At 40.9% G+C, this 15,582-nt stretch overlaps 1 protein-coding gene across 1 annotated transcript; it reads right to left on the minus strand.

The window, feature by feature from the left end:
- Nucleotides 1–276: 276 nt before the first annotated feature.
- LOC117526697 lies at nucleotides 277–15,528 on the minus strand. The gene is made up of 18 exons (XM_034188747.1): nucleotides 15,414–15,528; nucleotides 14,135–14,337; nucleotides 13,944–14,053; nucleotides 12,557–12,675; nucleotides 12,298–12,474; nucleotides 10,369–10,400; nucleotides 10,195–10,292; nucleotides 9,212–9,234; nucleotides 9,104–9,125; nucleotides 8,982–9,009; nucleotides 8,771–8,855; nucleotides 8,533–8,673; nucleotides 5,909–6,114; nucleotides 5,715–5,818; nucleotides 3,502–3,620; nucleotides 1,948–2,103; nucleotides 1,225–1,439; nucleotides 277–1,060 (listed from the first exon to the last, which is right to left on the minus strand). Exons 1-18 carry the CDS (start codon nucleotides 15,492–15,494, stop codon nucleotides 967–969), a joined length of 2,013 nt encoding a protein of 670 aa, XP_034044638.1. The 5' UTR covers nucleotides 15,495–15,528; the 3' UTR covers nucleotides 277–966.
- Nucleotides 15,529–15,582: the final 54 nt, after the last annotated feature.

Raw genomic sequence — 15,582 nt, forward strand, 5'->3', positions numbered from 1 at the left:
ACTCCCTCAGGGAAACTGAGGTTCCAGCAGCATTGCATAGCAGCACACTGGGTAAGAAGCACACAGAGTATCAAAAGTGGAAAAAAGAAAAGAGTTTGCAAATATAAATTTAAATACAAATACACAATATAAATATCAGACATGCTGATCAATATTGACTTACTGGCTACTACTGTTCCTCTCATTCCCGACCACTGTCTTCCTGTTACTCCTCCTCTCCCAGAGTGAGGAGTTGTACAGTCTGATGGCCTGAGGGACAAAGGAGTTTTTCAGTTTGATGGCCTGGCATCCCATCCAGGGGGAGTTGTAGATTCTCACCTACTACATGCAACAGCAAGTTTCCAGAATCTGGGGATGTGCCCCAGCACCAATGAGTTGCAGGTTCCATAATTTGCTACAAGGGGTGATTAAAAAGTTTTGAGCCTAACTCAAAAAAGTAGCGTGTGGCTCTCCATCTTTTCTGAAAAACCAACATTTCTCTTGAGAATGTGTCAAATTCTGACTTACTTGGTGCAATGTTACAGACACATTGTAGAATAATTACATTAATGCAGCTGTGGTTTCATCTTGGTTGGGCTCAAAACTTTTCAATAACCCCTCGTAAATGGGGTTTCTTTTTATCTCATGCTATTATGTTCTAGACTTTGTGCAGGTTCTTGACTTGTGGGAGGAAAAAGTCAGAATTTTAACTGGCCTTCTCTGCCAGTTAGGGAAAGTTAATCTGGTTGGTCATTATTGCTCATGCAGAAGTAGTTTTTGATTTGTATTGTTAAAATGTTTTCAATCTTGAACCAATAAGATGGAAACACTGTTGGATTATTAGTGTGTGTCTAAGTAGCCTGATTTGGGATACAGAAACAGATATTTCAGTACATATTACTTCAAAAATTAGGATAAATAAGTTTAAGAATATCTAAAAAATACTGCAAATGTTGCAATATGCAATGAGTTTCTTTCCACATTGAATTATTTACCTTTAAGACTCCAAATGATGTGGTTGTAGATTTCCCTCTTGGTATCTCCACCAAGAGTTGCAATCGTTGAATTCAGAATTTTGATGCTGTAACATAGAAAATATAATTTAAAAAAATAAAAAATAGATTCAGGCTTTATACTAATTATTGGATTAAATCTCAGAGGGCCCCTCAAAGATGAAAACTACACCAATTTAAGGTGCTTAGAAAGAAAACGAATCTGGATTAGAATTTAAATTCTTTCACTCACCCCTGCTGTTCGATGCTGCAGTTCCTCCTTGCTAATATTTTAAAGAACGGCATGACATGTTGTGGTGACAAGCTAACCAACAGGGGGAGCAGACGTTTCTGGAGCCACACTGACACGACTGAATCACTCACAGAGTGATCGGAGAGGTTTGCGCGATCGTAGACAACTTGTAACATCGCTGACCTCACTGCAGCGGGGAACACGGTCTCATGACTCTACAGAAAAAAGACCAAAAAAGGAAGAGAAGATCAGAAACTTGATAATTTTTACAGTGCACTAAAAGGACAAAGCAGAAAAAATTTTTTTTCTCAATTATCTGTTCTTTCTGAATCTGTTTGTTGGGTGGTTTACTTGTTGACTTTTAGCAGAATTACTCAAAAACTCATTAACCATTATATCATGCGAACTAATAAAAATGTTGGCTTTAATTTGAAATGTAAGATGCTTTCATTTTTGGCATTAAATAAGTGTCCCTCAAGTTTGAGTCTAGTTTGCTGAGAAATAAACAGTATAGTATTTTCCTCCATCTATTCATCCATCCATTATCTATATTCCAATTAATGTGTGGTTGGAAGCCTGAATATCAACAGGCACAGGAATTATGTGCAAACTCAACACATAAAAACACCCACAAGTTGGGTTTGAACACTCGGATTTTAACCGCTGCTCCACCTCACCATCTCTGGAGTGGACAGGAAGTTATTCAATGTGATGGACACTCACCATGATCCCAGCGGAAAGGTCATCGAAGAAGGCAGCGAGGAGGTGATTGGGGATGTGGTCCGTCACTATGGTAACCTGGGCAGGAGAGGTGAGCTGTCCCGGTGTGGAGGCGACCTCTGCTAGCTGTCTGACTGTCAGCTGTGGCAAGGCTTCCATCTGAATGATAACAAAACAAAACAAAAAAAACACTGTCAATTCTGTACAGCACATCTCTCCATAAGAAAAATGAAAGGACAATACATTGAAATGCACATAGGAGAATATAAGAATGCAAAAACAGCAGGATTGAAGAGAGAATAATTGCAATAAAATAACTATAAAGATTATGAATGCTAAACATTTTCCAAAAACAAGACTTCAGTGTAAAGCTACATATGGTTTATATACGCTATATCATATGCTTGTCATGGGGCCATCTGTTCTGGGGTTTTTTGGTTTTGTTTAGGTCTGTTCATTGTCCCGTATGTGTACACCTGTTCTCTTGTCTGTGTGTGTGTTTCGCCCTGTTTTGATGCTTGGGGTAAGTGTGCTGTTTATGTACCCTTACTCATCTCGGTCCTTCGTCTCCTTATTTGGTACTCCGGTCGGGTCTCTGCCTCTTCCTCTTTCATGTGTGATATCTTTGTGGTCTGGTGTGTTTGGTTATAGTCTAATGTCTTTTGATCTCTATGTTTATTTATTTATTTATTAGCAGCCCGTCAGGTTTCACTTGGTATTTGCAGTTTCCTTATTTGGTTATGAATGATGGTCAAGTGTTGTATTTCTTTTCCTGTGGAAGTCTGTTCTCTGCCGCCCCCTTGTGTTTTATTTTATTATCTCATGTTCCAGTCACCTTGGATTGTGGAAGTCTGTTCTCTGTTGCCCCCTTGTGTTCCCTTTTTGTTAGTACATGTTCTTGCTGTCTAATCAGTATACCTGTGTCTAATATGGTTGGTTGGTTGTTTAAGGTCTCACTTTTGTGTTAGTCTTGGTGAGTCCATTGTTGTTTATACTTCTCATATGCTGTTGGTATGTATACCTTATATTACAGACCACTGGAAATCTTTATGTTTACTTGCTAGTTTATGTGTTCTGTTAATTCCCAGGAGCTTCAGTATTTCAGTCTTTTTCTTTGCACTCCCTGTTTTTCTAGGTTTTTTTTTCCTCCTCAGGGTTCAGGGTTAGTTTCTTTTTAAAATCTTCCCCACTCCTGTTGTGTTTTGGATATCACACCCTGAGTTGCATAAAGACTGTATTTTTATTGAAACCTTTCCCACACCTGTTTTTGTTTCACTGACTGTACATTAAACTTTGGCTTGTTTTGGAAACTCATCTTGTCTTGGCTGTTCTGCATATTGGGGTTCTACTTTTACTTAGTTCCTGGCTCAGAATCCTGACATGCTTCTATGCAAAATCTAAAGTTGTTTCAAATTTACAATAATTACATTTTAGGATTACAAAGCAGAAATACTGATTAAATTAGAAACACTCCAAAACTAGCATCTGTGTAAATGTAATTAGATTCTTTTGACAAATTAAAAACAGAACACAATGCAGAGAAGCAGGAGGCAGTACCACATTGAAGTTGGGGTGCAGCATCTGTAGGTCATTAAAAGACAAAAGAGCAGAGAACCCGCCAAGGTTTTCCTTTATCCATTCTCCACTGTTGGGAGGGTGCATGCTGCAGCCGGGGTCTGGAACACAACAACAGCTATACGTCAGGTGCAAGAAGGCAGTGTAATACTACTGGAGGCGATATGTCTTTTGGGATTTTTACAACAATCCTACATTGTTGCAGTGACGTTACTGATTATGGGTCATGGCAGAGTTTATTTTTAGCCACGAGGAATGACAATGCATTGGATTTGTCTGTGCGGTGGTTCAACACACTCTAGAGCTGGTCTGAGCTAATGTACTGTAATTCTCAGCATAATTTATTTAATATTGTGTTTGCAGAGCTTGTGTAAACCTTGTATACAAACCTTTTATTTTCTGTCCAATTGTGCCATTTCGCAGGGTGGCACAAGTTTATAAAGAAGTCAAAAAGTGACTTTAGAAATTGGCAGAATGAGATGCTGATGTGTTGCCTTACGTTTTGAGAAGTAAATGTAACAGGATGGAATAATACAAACTTCCAGTTGTTTTCTGGAGGGTTTTTGTGTCACAACCAGGAAATGAGAAATGTATGTCTTAAATGTGAGCGAGAAAACAAGAAAGCTACTCATGTGGACACTGTCGAGGTCTCACACAAGAAGATCATTTTTTCAGATATAAACGTCTACTATGTCATTCATACCAGGAAAGATATCTCAATAAATAAATAACTTTTAGATTGTCACAAAAGGACCAAATTTTACATGTGCTTATCTGGTAGGCCACTAATTTGTGAAGGAACGTATCGCGCTGTGATAGACATCCTCCATCTGTGGTGCAAATTTGGTGAGAATCCGTGAAGTAGTTTTGATGTAATCCTTCAAAGCCTATATAGTCAAATCTTGATCCAGGATCCAGATCCGGATCACCTCCAAAATTCATTGGAGTCTTCCATGCCCTAATATCTGTCTGTGGTGAAAATTTCATCAAAATCCATGCAGTAGTTTTGACGTAATTCTGCTAATAGACGGACAAATAAATAAACAAATAAAGGCAGATGATTTTATTTTAAGTGGCCCTTGAAGCCTGGGTCGGGTTTGGTGATTAATGTGTAGTATTACATGCCTAGTCCATAGTATGTTGACAGCTTTTGGATAGACAGTACTTAATTCTAGTATTGAGTTTGTTGTCTCCCCCTCTAGCTGCCACCTTATCGTGGTGGGGGAATTTGCGTACCCGGATGATCCTAGGAGCTATGTTGTCGGGGGCTTTGTGCTCCCTGTAGGGTCTCCCAAGGCAAACAGGTCCTAGGTGACGGGTCAGACTAAGGGCAGTTCAGAACCTCCATGACCAGTAAAAGATCAAGGACCGTGACGTCGCCCGGGACCTTCAGCGTGCACTGGGGCGGTTTGCAGCCGAGTGTGAAGCGTCCGGGATGAAAATCAGCACCTCCAAATCCGAGGCCATGGTTCTCGACCGGAAAAAGGTGCTTTGCCCTCTTCAGGTTGGTGGAGTGTCCTTGCCTCAAGTGGAGGAGTTTAAGTATCTCAGGGTCTTGTTCACGAGTGAGGGACGGATGGAGCATGAGATCGATAGAAGGACTGGTGCAGCATCTGCAGTGATGCGGTCGCTGTATCGGACCGTCGTGGTGAAGAGAGAGCTGAGTAGGGGGCAAAGCTCTCGATTTACCGATCGATCTACGTTCGATCCTCACCTATGGTCATGAGATTTGGCTCATGACCGAAAGAACGAGATTGCGAATACAAGCGGCTGAGATGAGTTTCCTCTGCAGGGTGGCTGGGCGCTCCCTTAGAGATAGGGTGAGGAGCTCGGAGTCGAGCTGCTGCTCCTCACATCGAAAGGAGTCAGTTGAGGTGGCTCGGGCATCTTTTCGGAATGCCCCCTGGACGCCTCACTGGAGAGGTGTTCCGGGCACGTCCCGCTGGGAGGAGGCCCGGGGAAGGACCCAGGACACGCTGGAGGGACTACATCTCTCGGCTGGCTCAGGAACGCCTTGGGGTTCCCCCGGAGGAGCTGGGGGAGGTGTGTGTGGATCGGGAGGTCTAGGCGGCTTTGCTTGAGCTGCTGCCCCCGCTACCCGACTCCGGATAAAGCGGAAGAAAATGGATGGATGGATGGATGGAGTTTGTTGTTAGAAAAACAATTACAAAGCAGATCATCATTCAGTGACGTACCTGCTGTTTCATTCCTGGTGAGGAAACCCTTAATAAAATTTGTGTAGATAGACATCTGGAGGGGAAATGACATGTTCATCTGGAGACCACTTAAAATCTGCACACTGGAGTCAGAGGGTCACATGATTAGTGCACAGTGCATGTCACATTCATGGTGTCAGACGGTCTTTGTTCGGTAATATTGTGTAGCCTACATGTCCTGATAAGTGCTGCAGCTCAGATTCTTTGTGCTGAGGCATGACAGGAAGTCTGTGGACATGGCGGGCAGGAACGGGCGGAGCCTGCGGTTGAACCACAGCTGGATGAAGTCAGAATCATTGTAAAGGGTCGAAGCATCCAATCTGATTTCTCGCACAGCATCCAGAACCAATGACACTGCAGTATGCCTGGGGTCCAGTGTCTATGATGAACAGTAAAAAAGAAAGAAAGAACATCTGGTGACTCACCCAAATTATTTAAGTAAACTTGACTATCACAATAAGGAACCTAACATGAATTTATTACACATCAGAATCGACAGCAGTCTGACAATTCTGATTCCAAATCATCCCACATCACAAATTCTTGTTGTGAACAAGAAAAAATAACACTTAAACTGGCACATATGTATAATTAAATTGTAGTGAACAATATAAACATTTAAAAATAAAACAAAAGTGAAAAATAATCTCAAAATATGATATAGACTCACCGGCCACTTTATTAGGTACAAATGTTCAATTACTTGTTAACACAAATAGCTAATCAGCCAATCGCATGGCTACACCTCAGTGCATTTAGGCATTTAGACGTGATGAAGATGACTTGCTGAAGTTCAAAGTGAGCATCAGAATGGGGAAGAAAAGGGATTTAAATGACTTTAAATGTGGCATGGTTGTTGGTGCCAGAGGAGCCGGTCTGAGTATTTCAGGAACTGGTGATCTACTGGGATTTTCACACACAACCACACACACAAAAATAAAAGATATCTAGTGAGCGTCAGTTATGTGGACAAAATGCCTTATTGAATGAATGAATGGTAAATGGATTGCATTTATATAGCGCTTTTCCATCTGCACCAGGCGCTCAAAGCGCTTTAATGTGTATGTGTCGGACGCAGCTCGGAGAACCGACCAGCGTTTGAAGGACCCAGTATGAAATAAGCAGAGCACGGTACAAAGGCTAACTGAATTTAATACATAACAGTGATACAAAAATAAAAGAAAGTGCGGTCTGGCGTGGTGCGCTCCCAGCAACGCTAACGGTCCGGAGCCAGAAGCTGTTCGGACCCAAGGACCCCGCCGACACCCCCCAGGTGGCCGCAACAAACCGAGTCTGTGAAAGAAGGAACCATTATGTGAGTCCACACTCTACACACAGAGAGAACACTTAAAGGTGTACAAACAGCAACACTTCCTGGCTTGATTACTAATCAGCTTCCCAACCTGCAGGCATGGAACATCCAGTTCACAAAACTCCACTGCAGTGGAAGCCGATACATGACTAACATACAGCTCAATATAAAAAGGTGTGAGGGACACCACATTTACTGACTGTATAAATGTTAGTCACAAAATCTAACGTACCTCAGGAAGTGTGCTGATGAGCGTGAGACCTCACCCCCTCCTCTTTCACAGACCGTGCATCAAACCCTGGACGTTCTCTGCATCCACTGATGATGAGATGGCTCCCGAGACGACGATCTCACCCGTCTGGTCACAAGGTCGAGTCTCTGGCAAGTACACACTGTATACTCCAGTCTTAAATGCCACCATGTTCCAATCCATATAGATGCACCTCAGCTGTGAGTCCTGACGAGCCGCAGGTGATCAGGGTGAGGTCCTGATAACCTCAGCAACACAGCCACTCAGTCCCAAATGCAAGCCACCTGGAAGGAGAAACAAAGGACAGAAACAAAAGGCAGCCAGGCCCCCCCAGCCATATAACATAATGCCTCACATTCACCCTGATGTCATGGTGCTGCCGTACAAGATACTCACTACACACCGGGATTAACTAAACTAGGGGATTTAGGACCTTGCCCAAGGGCCCATAGTAATTTTCCGGTCAGGCTGGGATTTGAACCGAGGATCCTCTGGTCTCAAGCCCAATGCATAACCACTAGACCATCAACTCCCCCATGAATGGAGCCTTTATTGTCATTGTACATATATACAACAAAATTTGTCATCTGCATTTAACCCATCCTAGTTACAGTCAGACACAATCCAACCATTAGGAGCAGTGGGCAGCCACAGTCCTGCGTTGATGTCAGAGGAGAATAGGCAGACTGGTTGAATGAATGACTACGCGATGCCATCATTTCAATATGGACCAATATCTATGAGGACTGTTTCCAATGCTTTGTTGAATCTATGCCATGAAGAATTAAGGCAGTTCTGAAGGCAAAAGGGGGTCCAACCTAGTACTAGCAATGTGCACCTAATAAAGTGGCCAGTGAGTGTATATGTCTTGTTTGGAGTTCTTTTGTTTTTGTGATAGTGTTGGCGATCCTAGATTAGGTTTTTACTGATGACACCTAGATGAGCTGCAATTTCATCATATTAATGAGGCATTTATTTAGTCCATTGTCCTGTCAAGAATCCAAGAACTATAGCATTAGAATATGGAAATTTAGACACCAAACAACCCTAAAAGCCACTTAAGCTACTCCCTAAGGGGGGTTCTAATGTGTAATAATCAAGCATATCACTCTTGAGTTATCGTGTTCCAAAGACTGTGTCCACACACACAGACAGACAGAGACAAGCATGTCCCACATACTATGCGTACAGTTAAAAATAATCTATTGTAAACTGATTTTTTTTTTTTTTTGTACCATGCTGGCAAGAAGATCCAGTGAGTTTTCGAGCACCGCAGAGGCTTTAGAGAGGAGCAGCTTCCAGACGGTTCTGGAACCAGTGAAGGAGCGGTTACACTTTATCAACACAGCCAAATCCTCTGCCGTTAATGCAGACAGCTGTGTAACGACACAACAGGAAGAAAAGTGGCACGTGAACCAAAATACACAAAATTACTGATGGGCAACATTCAGACTTTTTTTTTTGTTCTCTTACTGAAGCGCAGGCGAATTCCTCGACACTGAAGTTACACAAACGTCCCTTAATGTGTCCACTGTCAAGGTGGCTCTGCACCAATGTGCTGTTAATTATGACAATAACAAAAGAGGAACGTTGATTATCATGCAACATGTCTAGTTAGCGTATGTATTTATGCTAAATCGTAAGAGCTCAAAGTATGATTTTATGTTGAGGTTACAACACTCACCTGTTCACGTTAACACATATGGCTGTCTCTGTGAAAAGAGCGAAAAAAAAACCAAATGATTATAAATGCTAAAATGGTTTTCATAAATGACACTGCACAAGCAAAGCTACAAGAAAACTCACCATTTACTGATGTTACATTGCACTTAAGAAAGAAACAATAAAATTGTTATAAGTTGGACGTCATATGAATAATATGTTAAAAAGGGCAAATCAGATTCATAGAATTACCTCTCCTCTGTACAGACTGCAACCTATAATACAGAGACACACAGATTACCTTTTGTTAGCATGCTAAAAGGCCACATCTGAATATTACATGAAACACAGTTAAAGGAAAGTGTTCACATTTCTCAACTTGGCCTCTACACCCTTACACATTTTCAAAACTCATCTTTTTATTCTGCACAAAAATGGAATTAATTGGTGCATTATTTATTCGGAACGCAAACACTGTCACAAGCTAAACGGCTAATTAATGTAATGAATGGAGCTAGCATAAAAACACTCAGTAAGCTGTTTCTTGTTGCCAATGAACGGGCATGTCAGTAGAAATGTTCGTGAGCATGAAGAGAATCTCTACGGAGGTAAACGGGTGCATGTTTACCTCACTTAACGTAAGGAGAGTTTTTAAATGATCAATTATACATTTATAAACTTACCTTAGCCCCAGCTAAACTAATAAAAGTGCAGTCAGTTGTTCTAAAATGTTTCTTTACATTTAGTGAGGTAAACATTTATCTTCATAGGCATCCTCTCTGTGCTTTTAGACAATTCTAATGAAATTTTTTAATCTGTTAAGTGCCGACAAGAAGTGGTCTACTGAGAGTGTTTCATGCTTGCCCTGTACCATTCCGTTAATTAGCCGGTTAGCCTGTAACAATGTTTGTGCTCTAAATCAATAATGCGTTGATTAATTTCCTTTTTGTCATGAGTGAGAAACTGACCTCCAAAATGTCTAAAAATAGGGCCCGGGTTGTAAAATTCCAGTTTCCCTTTAATCGAACAGCAATGTTAATGTCATTTTATGACTCATTTAATAATAAATAAATAAACAAACAAACAAATAAACACTTACTCACAACTGAATTGAAGAACAGGATATAAACTTTATGTTTTATTTATCAGATTGTATATCAAGCACTTTGTTACTGTATATTTTAAGTTTTTATTATAAAACACGTTATTATATTCATAATCGTGTTGCGTCTCACCTGGTGGTATCTGCTTGGATAAAGCCGTCGTTGTCAAGGTGATGCTCACTGCAATATCAAGAGAAACTGTGGTTGTGACCAGATCAAATCTGGCAAATCTGCAACACCAAAACATGTGGGATTAACAACTCAATATGATTTTTTTTAAAGAACGTAAGATTGATAGAAACTTACAGTGCTTTGTATGATGAACAGGAGAGGTTTCCCTGAGAGCACAGAAGACAAATCAGATTTAAACAAGCAACTCAAAGCATGGTTCAAATTTCAGGGTGTAAAGGGGGCTAAAGTTTGGCCCAAATTAAGATACCCCCTTCAAATAAAAGCAGTAAAATCAACAGCTTAACTAAACTGAACCCCATCGTTTCAAAGCCTCAATTGTAGTCCAGTGTGTAGCACACACCAAAACATACTATAGAAGGTTCATGTATGTAGGTAGCTAACTTGTTTTATACACTCTGTTACCATTAGAGGTTCTGAATTGAGTTACGTCAAGTGCCTACATATGAATACTAACATTAGCTTATTTCTAACTTTTGCCTTAAGTTACAGTTTAACTAACTACCGCCAACTAAAGCTAATGTTTGCCTTACCTAAGGGTAGTATCTGCATCTGTTAGTGAGTGGTTGGAGACACAAATTTGTAACAAAATACGTAAATCAAGCCACAGCTTTCACTTGGAATCTCACACAATTTGTACTTACAACATGAACTCCTGGTGAAATCTGTGCCAAAACTAACTGGGAGTTTTCATACATTATCACTTGAAATTCATGCGATTTGTATGTGTGACAATTGAGAAATCTGGACCATGTTAATTTCAAAGCCTCTCCCTTGTCCAGCAAACATTTTGGCATCAAAAGTCAAGCGATATGGACCTCAGAAAAGAGTGCAGAGCTCCCAGGGGTACCTGGGCAGTTTGCACCTGTCTCATGCCCAGAATGTGAGATTATCATTTTTGTCTCAAATCAGTTACAATTTAGTTTCATAGGTTGCCAAACACCTCACATTTCTTCTCAATCATGGAAAGCAGATTGACATGGGTTTGAGACGCCCACAACTACTCTGTCACTATTTTGAGAGAAAATTTGTCACACAACATATTCAAAATTCCAGTGACATGAGAGTGAGACCCTGCGACTCACATGAGGAAATCGAAAAGCCCCGCAAACGTTTCCTGACATTTTAGAAACTCCCTCGTGAATACCATTCACAATTTGTTGTCGACAGTCGCAGCCCAGTATGATACCACCCTATCTAATTATTAGGTAAAGACCTAACGGTCACGTGGGTGGTTATCTCGTGTGGGTTTCTATATTTTTCATTGTATTTCATTGGATTTTTCTTTATGTTCAGGTTTTGTCTGCTTTGTATCTTTCTGACTGCACACTCTTTGTTTGGGTTTGGGTGTGTCTTGTCCCTTTTGTTTGCCACGCCCTCTTCCTGGTTGTTCTCTCACACCTGTGTCTCATTGTCCTAATCACACCTGTTATTTAAACCCTCTGTTTTCCCTCATGTCCTTGCCAGTTTGTTGTTCCTTGTGTCTTCGTTCCAGCCTTTTTTGCCATAGTTCTTGATCTAGTTTATTGCCTTGCCATGTACAGAACCTTTTTCCTGGTTTTTGACCTTGACCTTGTCTCATGTTTTGAATACTGTTGCTGATTTTGGCTGTGTACCGATGTTCGCCCGGCAACTCAGTGTTTTTATTCACCAAGCTTCTGTGGAAGTCTCGCATTTGTGTCCAGCCTTTTTGGGTCCAGGTTCCTGACACTAAGTGGGCCAAATGTTTGACCTTGGCCTTTGACCTTTTAACTGATTTTTCTCAAAATCAAATCACTTTGTACTTCAGAGGATGTCAGTCATTCTACCAAGTTTGGTCAAAATTAGGTCAAAACTCTTTGAGGCATTTTGTTGTCACACAAACACAAAAACTATGCCGGCGACAAACGTAAGTGTAATAATCTGATTGGGTGGATCTGTTCAGGAATAACTGTGGTTGCTGTTAAACGTACATGTAAACTAAACTTTCAGAATAAGATGATTTAATGTTTTATGCACTGTTATAATAAGTATGAGTTAAACTGCAATAATGAATAATAATGTTACCTCTTTGGCAAAGTTCACCAGATGTTCCAGGACCTGTGGGAACTTTCTGTCCACTGGGGATTCAAGAAGGAACTCAAAGATTATTCTTACAGCTGCTTCTTTGTCTGCCAGAGACTGAAGGGACAGCACCAGCATCTCTGTCACCTGCTTTGGTGTTAAGACGTGTAGCGCCTCCAGCTGGAGAGAAAACAACAACAAGTTCTGTAAATGCTTCAGATTTAGGTGAGCATCTCCCCACCTTTACCGTTTCCACACTTACTCCAGAGAAGTTTGGGTTCAGGCTGTAAAAGTCCACAACAGATGCAAATCTTGCAAAGAAACCAAAGTTGCTTATCAGCCATTCTGCACTGTGACTTCCTGATGAGACACACTGGGGTTCTAAAGAGAACAAATACACAAACATTAAAAGCACATTTACATGCTATAACAAAATAGAAATCTCTAGATAAAAATAAAAGTGATGACATCCCAGTGAATATCTCCACCATGTTTTTATTATAGCAGACCAATTTTTTTTTCAGATTTGTGAAAATGCAGTTCATTAATTTTTGAGTAATAATGCTGAAAACTCAACACATAGATGCTGAGATGAGGGAGATAGGATAACCTGCTTTGTACCTGTAATAAAAAAAGATCTCTTTCAAATAGAAAAAGAGCTGAACTGTGTTTCAGATCATAAGGGAAAACTGATTTTTGTTTGTACTATTGTTCACCACAGACAGGTGTTTATGCTCGTGGAATATGGTGGTCCTTCGAAGCAAAACATAAGATTTTATTAAACAAAACATTATTTACACAAGTAAGTTGACCATAAGGGCAGGGACACAACTGTAAGTTGATTTTTGGCTGTCAGCCCATCTTATTTTTGGCAAAAAAAATTAACTTCTCAAAAGAATAAACAGTTGAGTCCTTCCCATACATTTGAGCAGTTTGTTTGGCCATCTAGTGGGTGATGTGTGCATTTCAGGGCTTCTGTAGTTTCCTACTTGAAACCCAAAATTCAGTAAAAATGGCATTTATAAATGTCAGAAATGTGTGATTTTTTAAATTAATTAATTTATTTTGTCAGGCAGATCTTTGATCTCCCAGTATGACTGTATAAAGATTAGATTGGGGAGGTGATGGTCTAGTGGTTAAGGTGTTGGGCTTGAGTCCAGAAGATCATGGGTTCAAATCCCCGCTTGACTGGAAAATCACTAAGGGCACTTGGACAAGGCCTTTAGTACCCTATTGCTCCCGGTGTGTAGTGAGTGCCTTGTATGGCAGCACCCTGACATCAGGGTGAATGTGAGGCATAATTGTAAAGTGCTTTGAGCGTCTGATGCAGATGGAAAAGTGCTATATAAATGCAGTCCATTTTAGATTTTGATAATTTTGCGGTTCTTGAGTTTTAGGATGCGAGAGGTTTTTCTGGACAGATAGACGGAACAACGGACAGAAGGACAGCAGTTTCTTTGGCAAGCACAATTTACAGTTGTGGAAAAACAATATAAAAAGAACAGTTAAAAAAATAAATAAAAAAGAACAGATTTTGCAAATATTTGTTTTCACAAATACTGTGGTTTGCACTTAGGACCACCATAACTGTCACTGGAAAAATATGCCATTTAGCTTTTCTGCTGCTTCATTTGGTGTTGTTTACTCACGAGAGGTGTTGTGGTGTCGCAGGAAGGAATAGATGAAGTATTTGTAGATTTGATGACCATAGGTCTGACTGCCATCCATGTGTTGTATTTCTCTGCTGAGTTCTGCTACACTGTAAACACCACAGTAAAAATACATTAACAATTACTACAAGATGCTGAATGGGAAAAGGTCCTTATAACAGTTGACTCACATGGTTTGAAAAACTGGGCAGGTGAAGTTCTTGGTGCTGAGGCAGGAGAGGAGGTCTAAAGGTATTTGTGGCAGGAGGGGCAGCAGTTTGACCCTGAACCACAGTCTGATGAAGTTCGGGTCCTCTAAGTTTTCCTGGGTCAGAGCCGGGGAGGTGGCCTCATGAAAGAGGTCCTGAACGTGAGATGCAAATCCATTCATGTCCTAAGGTGAGAAAGCGAAAGAAATGCTAAATGTAGATGTCATTACACAGTAAAATTACCAGTGTTAAATTAACACTGACTGTGAATATATGGTCCCACTCTGACCAGAGTAAGACCATATGTACACTGGCAGTGTTAATTTAACACTGTCAGTGTTAGTTTTACACTGGTGATTTTACTGTGTACTGCTTCATTTATGTAAGTATTACAAAGCTTTATTTTCAAGGTTTGCAAGTCAAATGAAATCCATCACCACGTACAATATGTGTTTTAGTATTTATTGGACAAAAGGTTGGATAGATGTACGGATGGAGGGATGGGTGGATGAATGGCTGGATGACAGATTGGCAGATAATTAATCCATCTATTCATCCTTGTGTCAGTCTGTCGATGTATAGACTGACACAAGGATGGATGACAGATCAATAAATGTCAGTAGGATAGATGATAGACTGACAGAAGGATGGGAGATAGATAGATAGATAGGTAGATAGATAGTAATTATCATTGCATATAAAGCACAATGAATTGACAGAAAAATAAATGGATGATAGAGGGAGGGATGATGGCTGGGTGAACAGACTGATGGATGATGGACAGACCAGGGATGGATGATGTATGGACAAACTGAAAGATGGATGGATGGACGAATGGATGGATGGACAGAGAGCAGGATAATGATGGGATGGATGGATGGAAGATAGAGAGAGGAATGATGGGTGGATGGGAGAGGGATGGGTAAAGGGGTAGAACTGGATTGATCAAAGCAGGGAGGGGTAGGTGGATGGATGGATGGATGGATGGATGGATGGATGGATGGATGGATGGATGGATGGATGGATGGATGGATGGAAGATAGAGAGAACTGATGGGTGGATGGGGAGGGATGGGTAAGGGGTAGAACTGGATGGATCAAAGCAGGGAGGGGTAGGTTGATAGATGCATGGATGATGGATGGATGGAAGATAGAGAGAGGAATGATGGGTGGATGGGAGAGGGATGGGTAAAGGGGTAGAACTGGATGGATTAAAGCAGGGAGGGGTAGGTGGATGGATGGATAGATGGATGGATGCTCACCGTTGTGGAAATCTCTTTGAGAAGTAAGTTCAAACGGTTTGACAGCTCCTGAACCAGTCTCAGTATTGTCCCCTCAGACATCGTCAGGTTACTACGGGCAACACAGTGCAAAACATGGGCCCATTTTCCACTGCATCCGTGAGCTGGTAGCATAAACCAAAAAAGGTGG

The sequence above is a fragment of the Thalassophryne amazonica genome, chromosome 15 (genome assembly GCF_902500255.1).
Source record: "Thalassophryne amazonica chromosome 15, fThaAma1.1, whole genome shotgun sequence".
In the NCBI taxonomy this organism is placed as follows: domain Eukaryota; kingdom Metazoa; phylum Chordata; class Actinopteri; order Batrachoidiformes; family Batrachoididae; genus Thalassophryne; species Thalassophryne amazonica.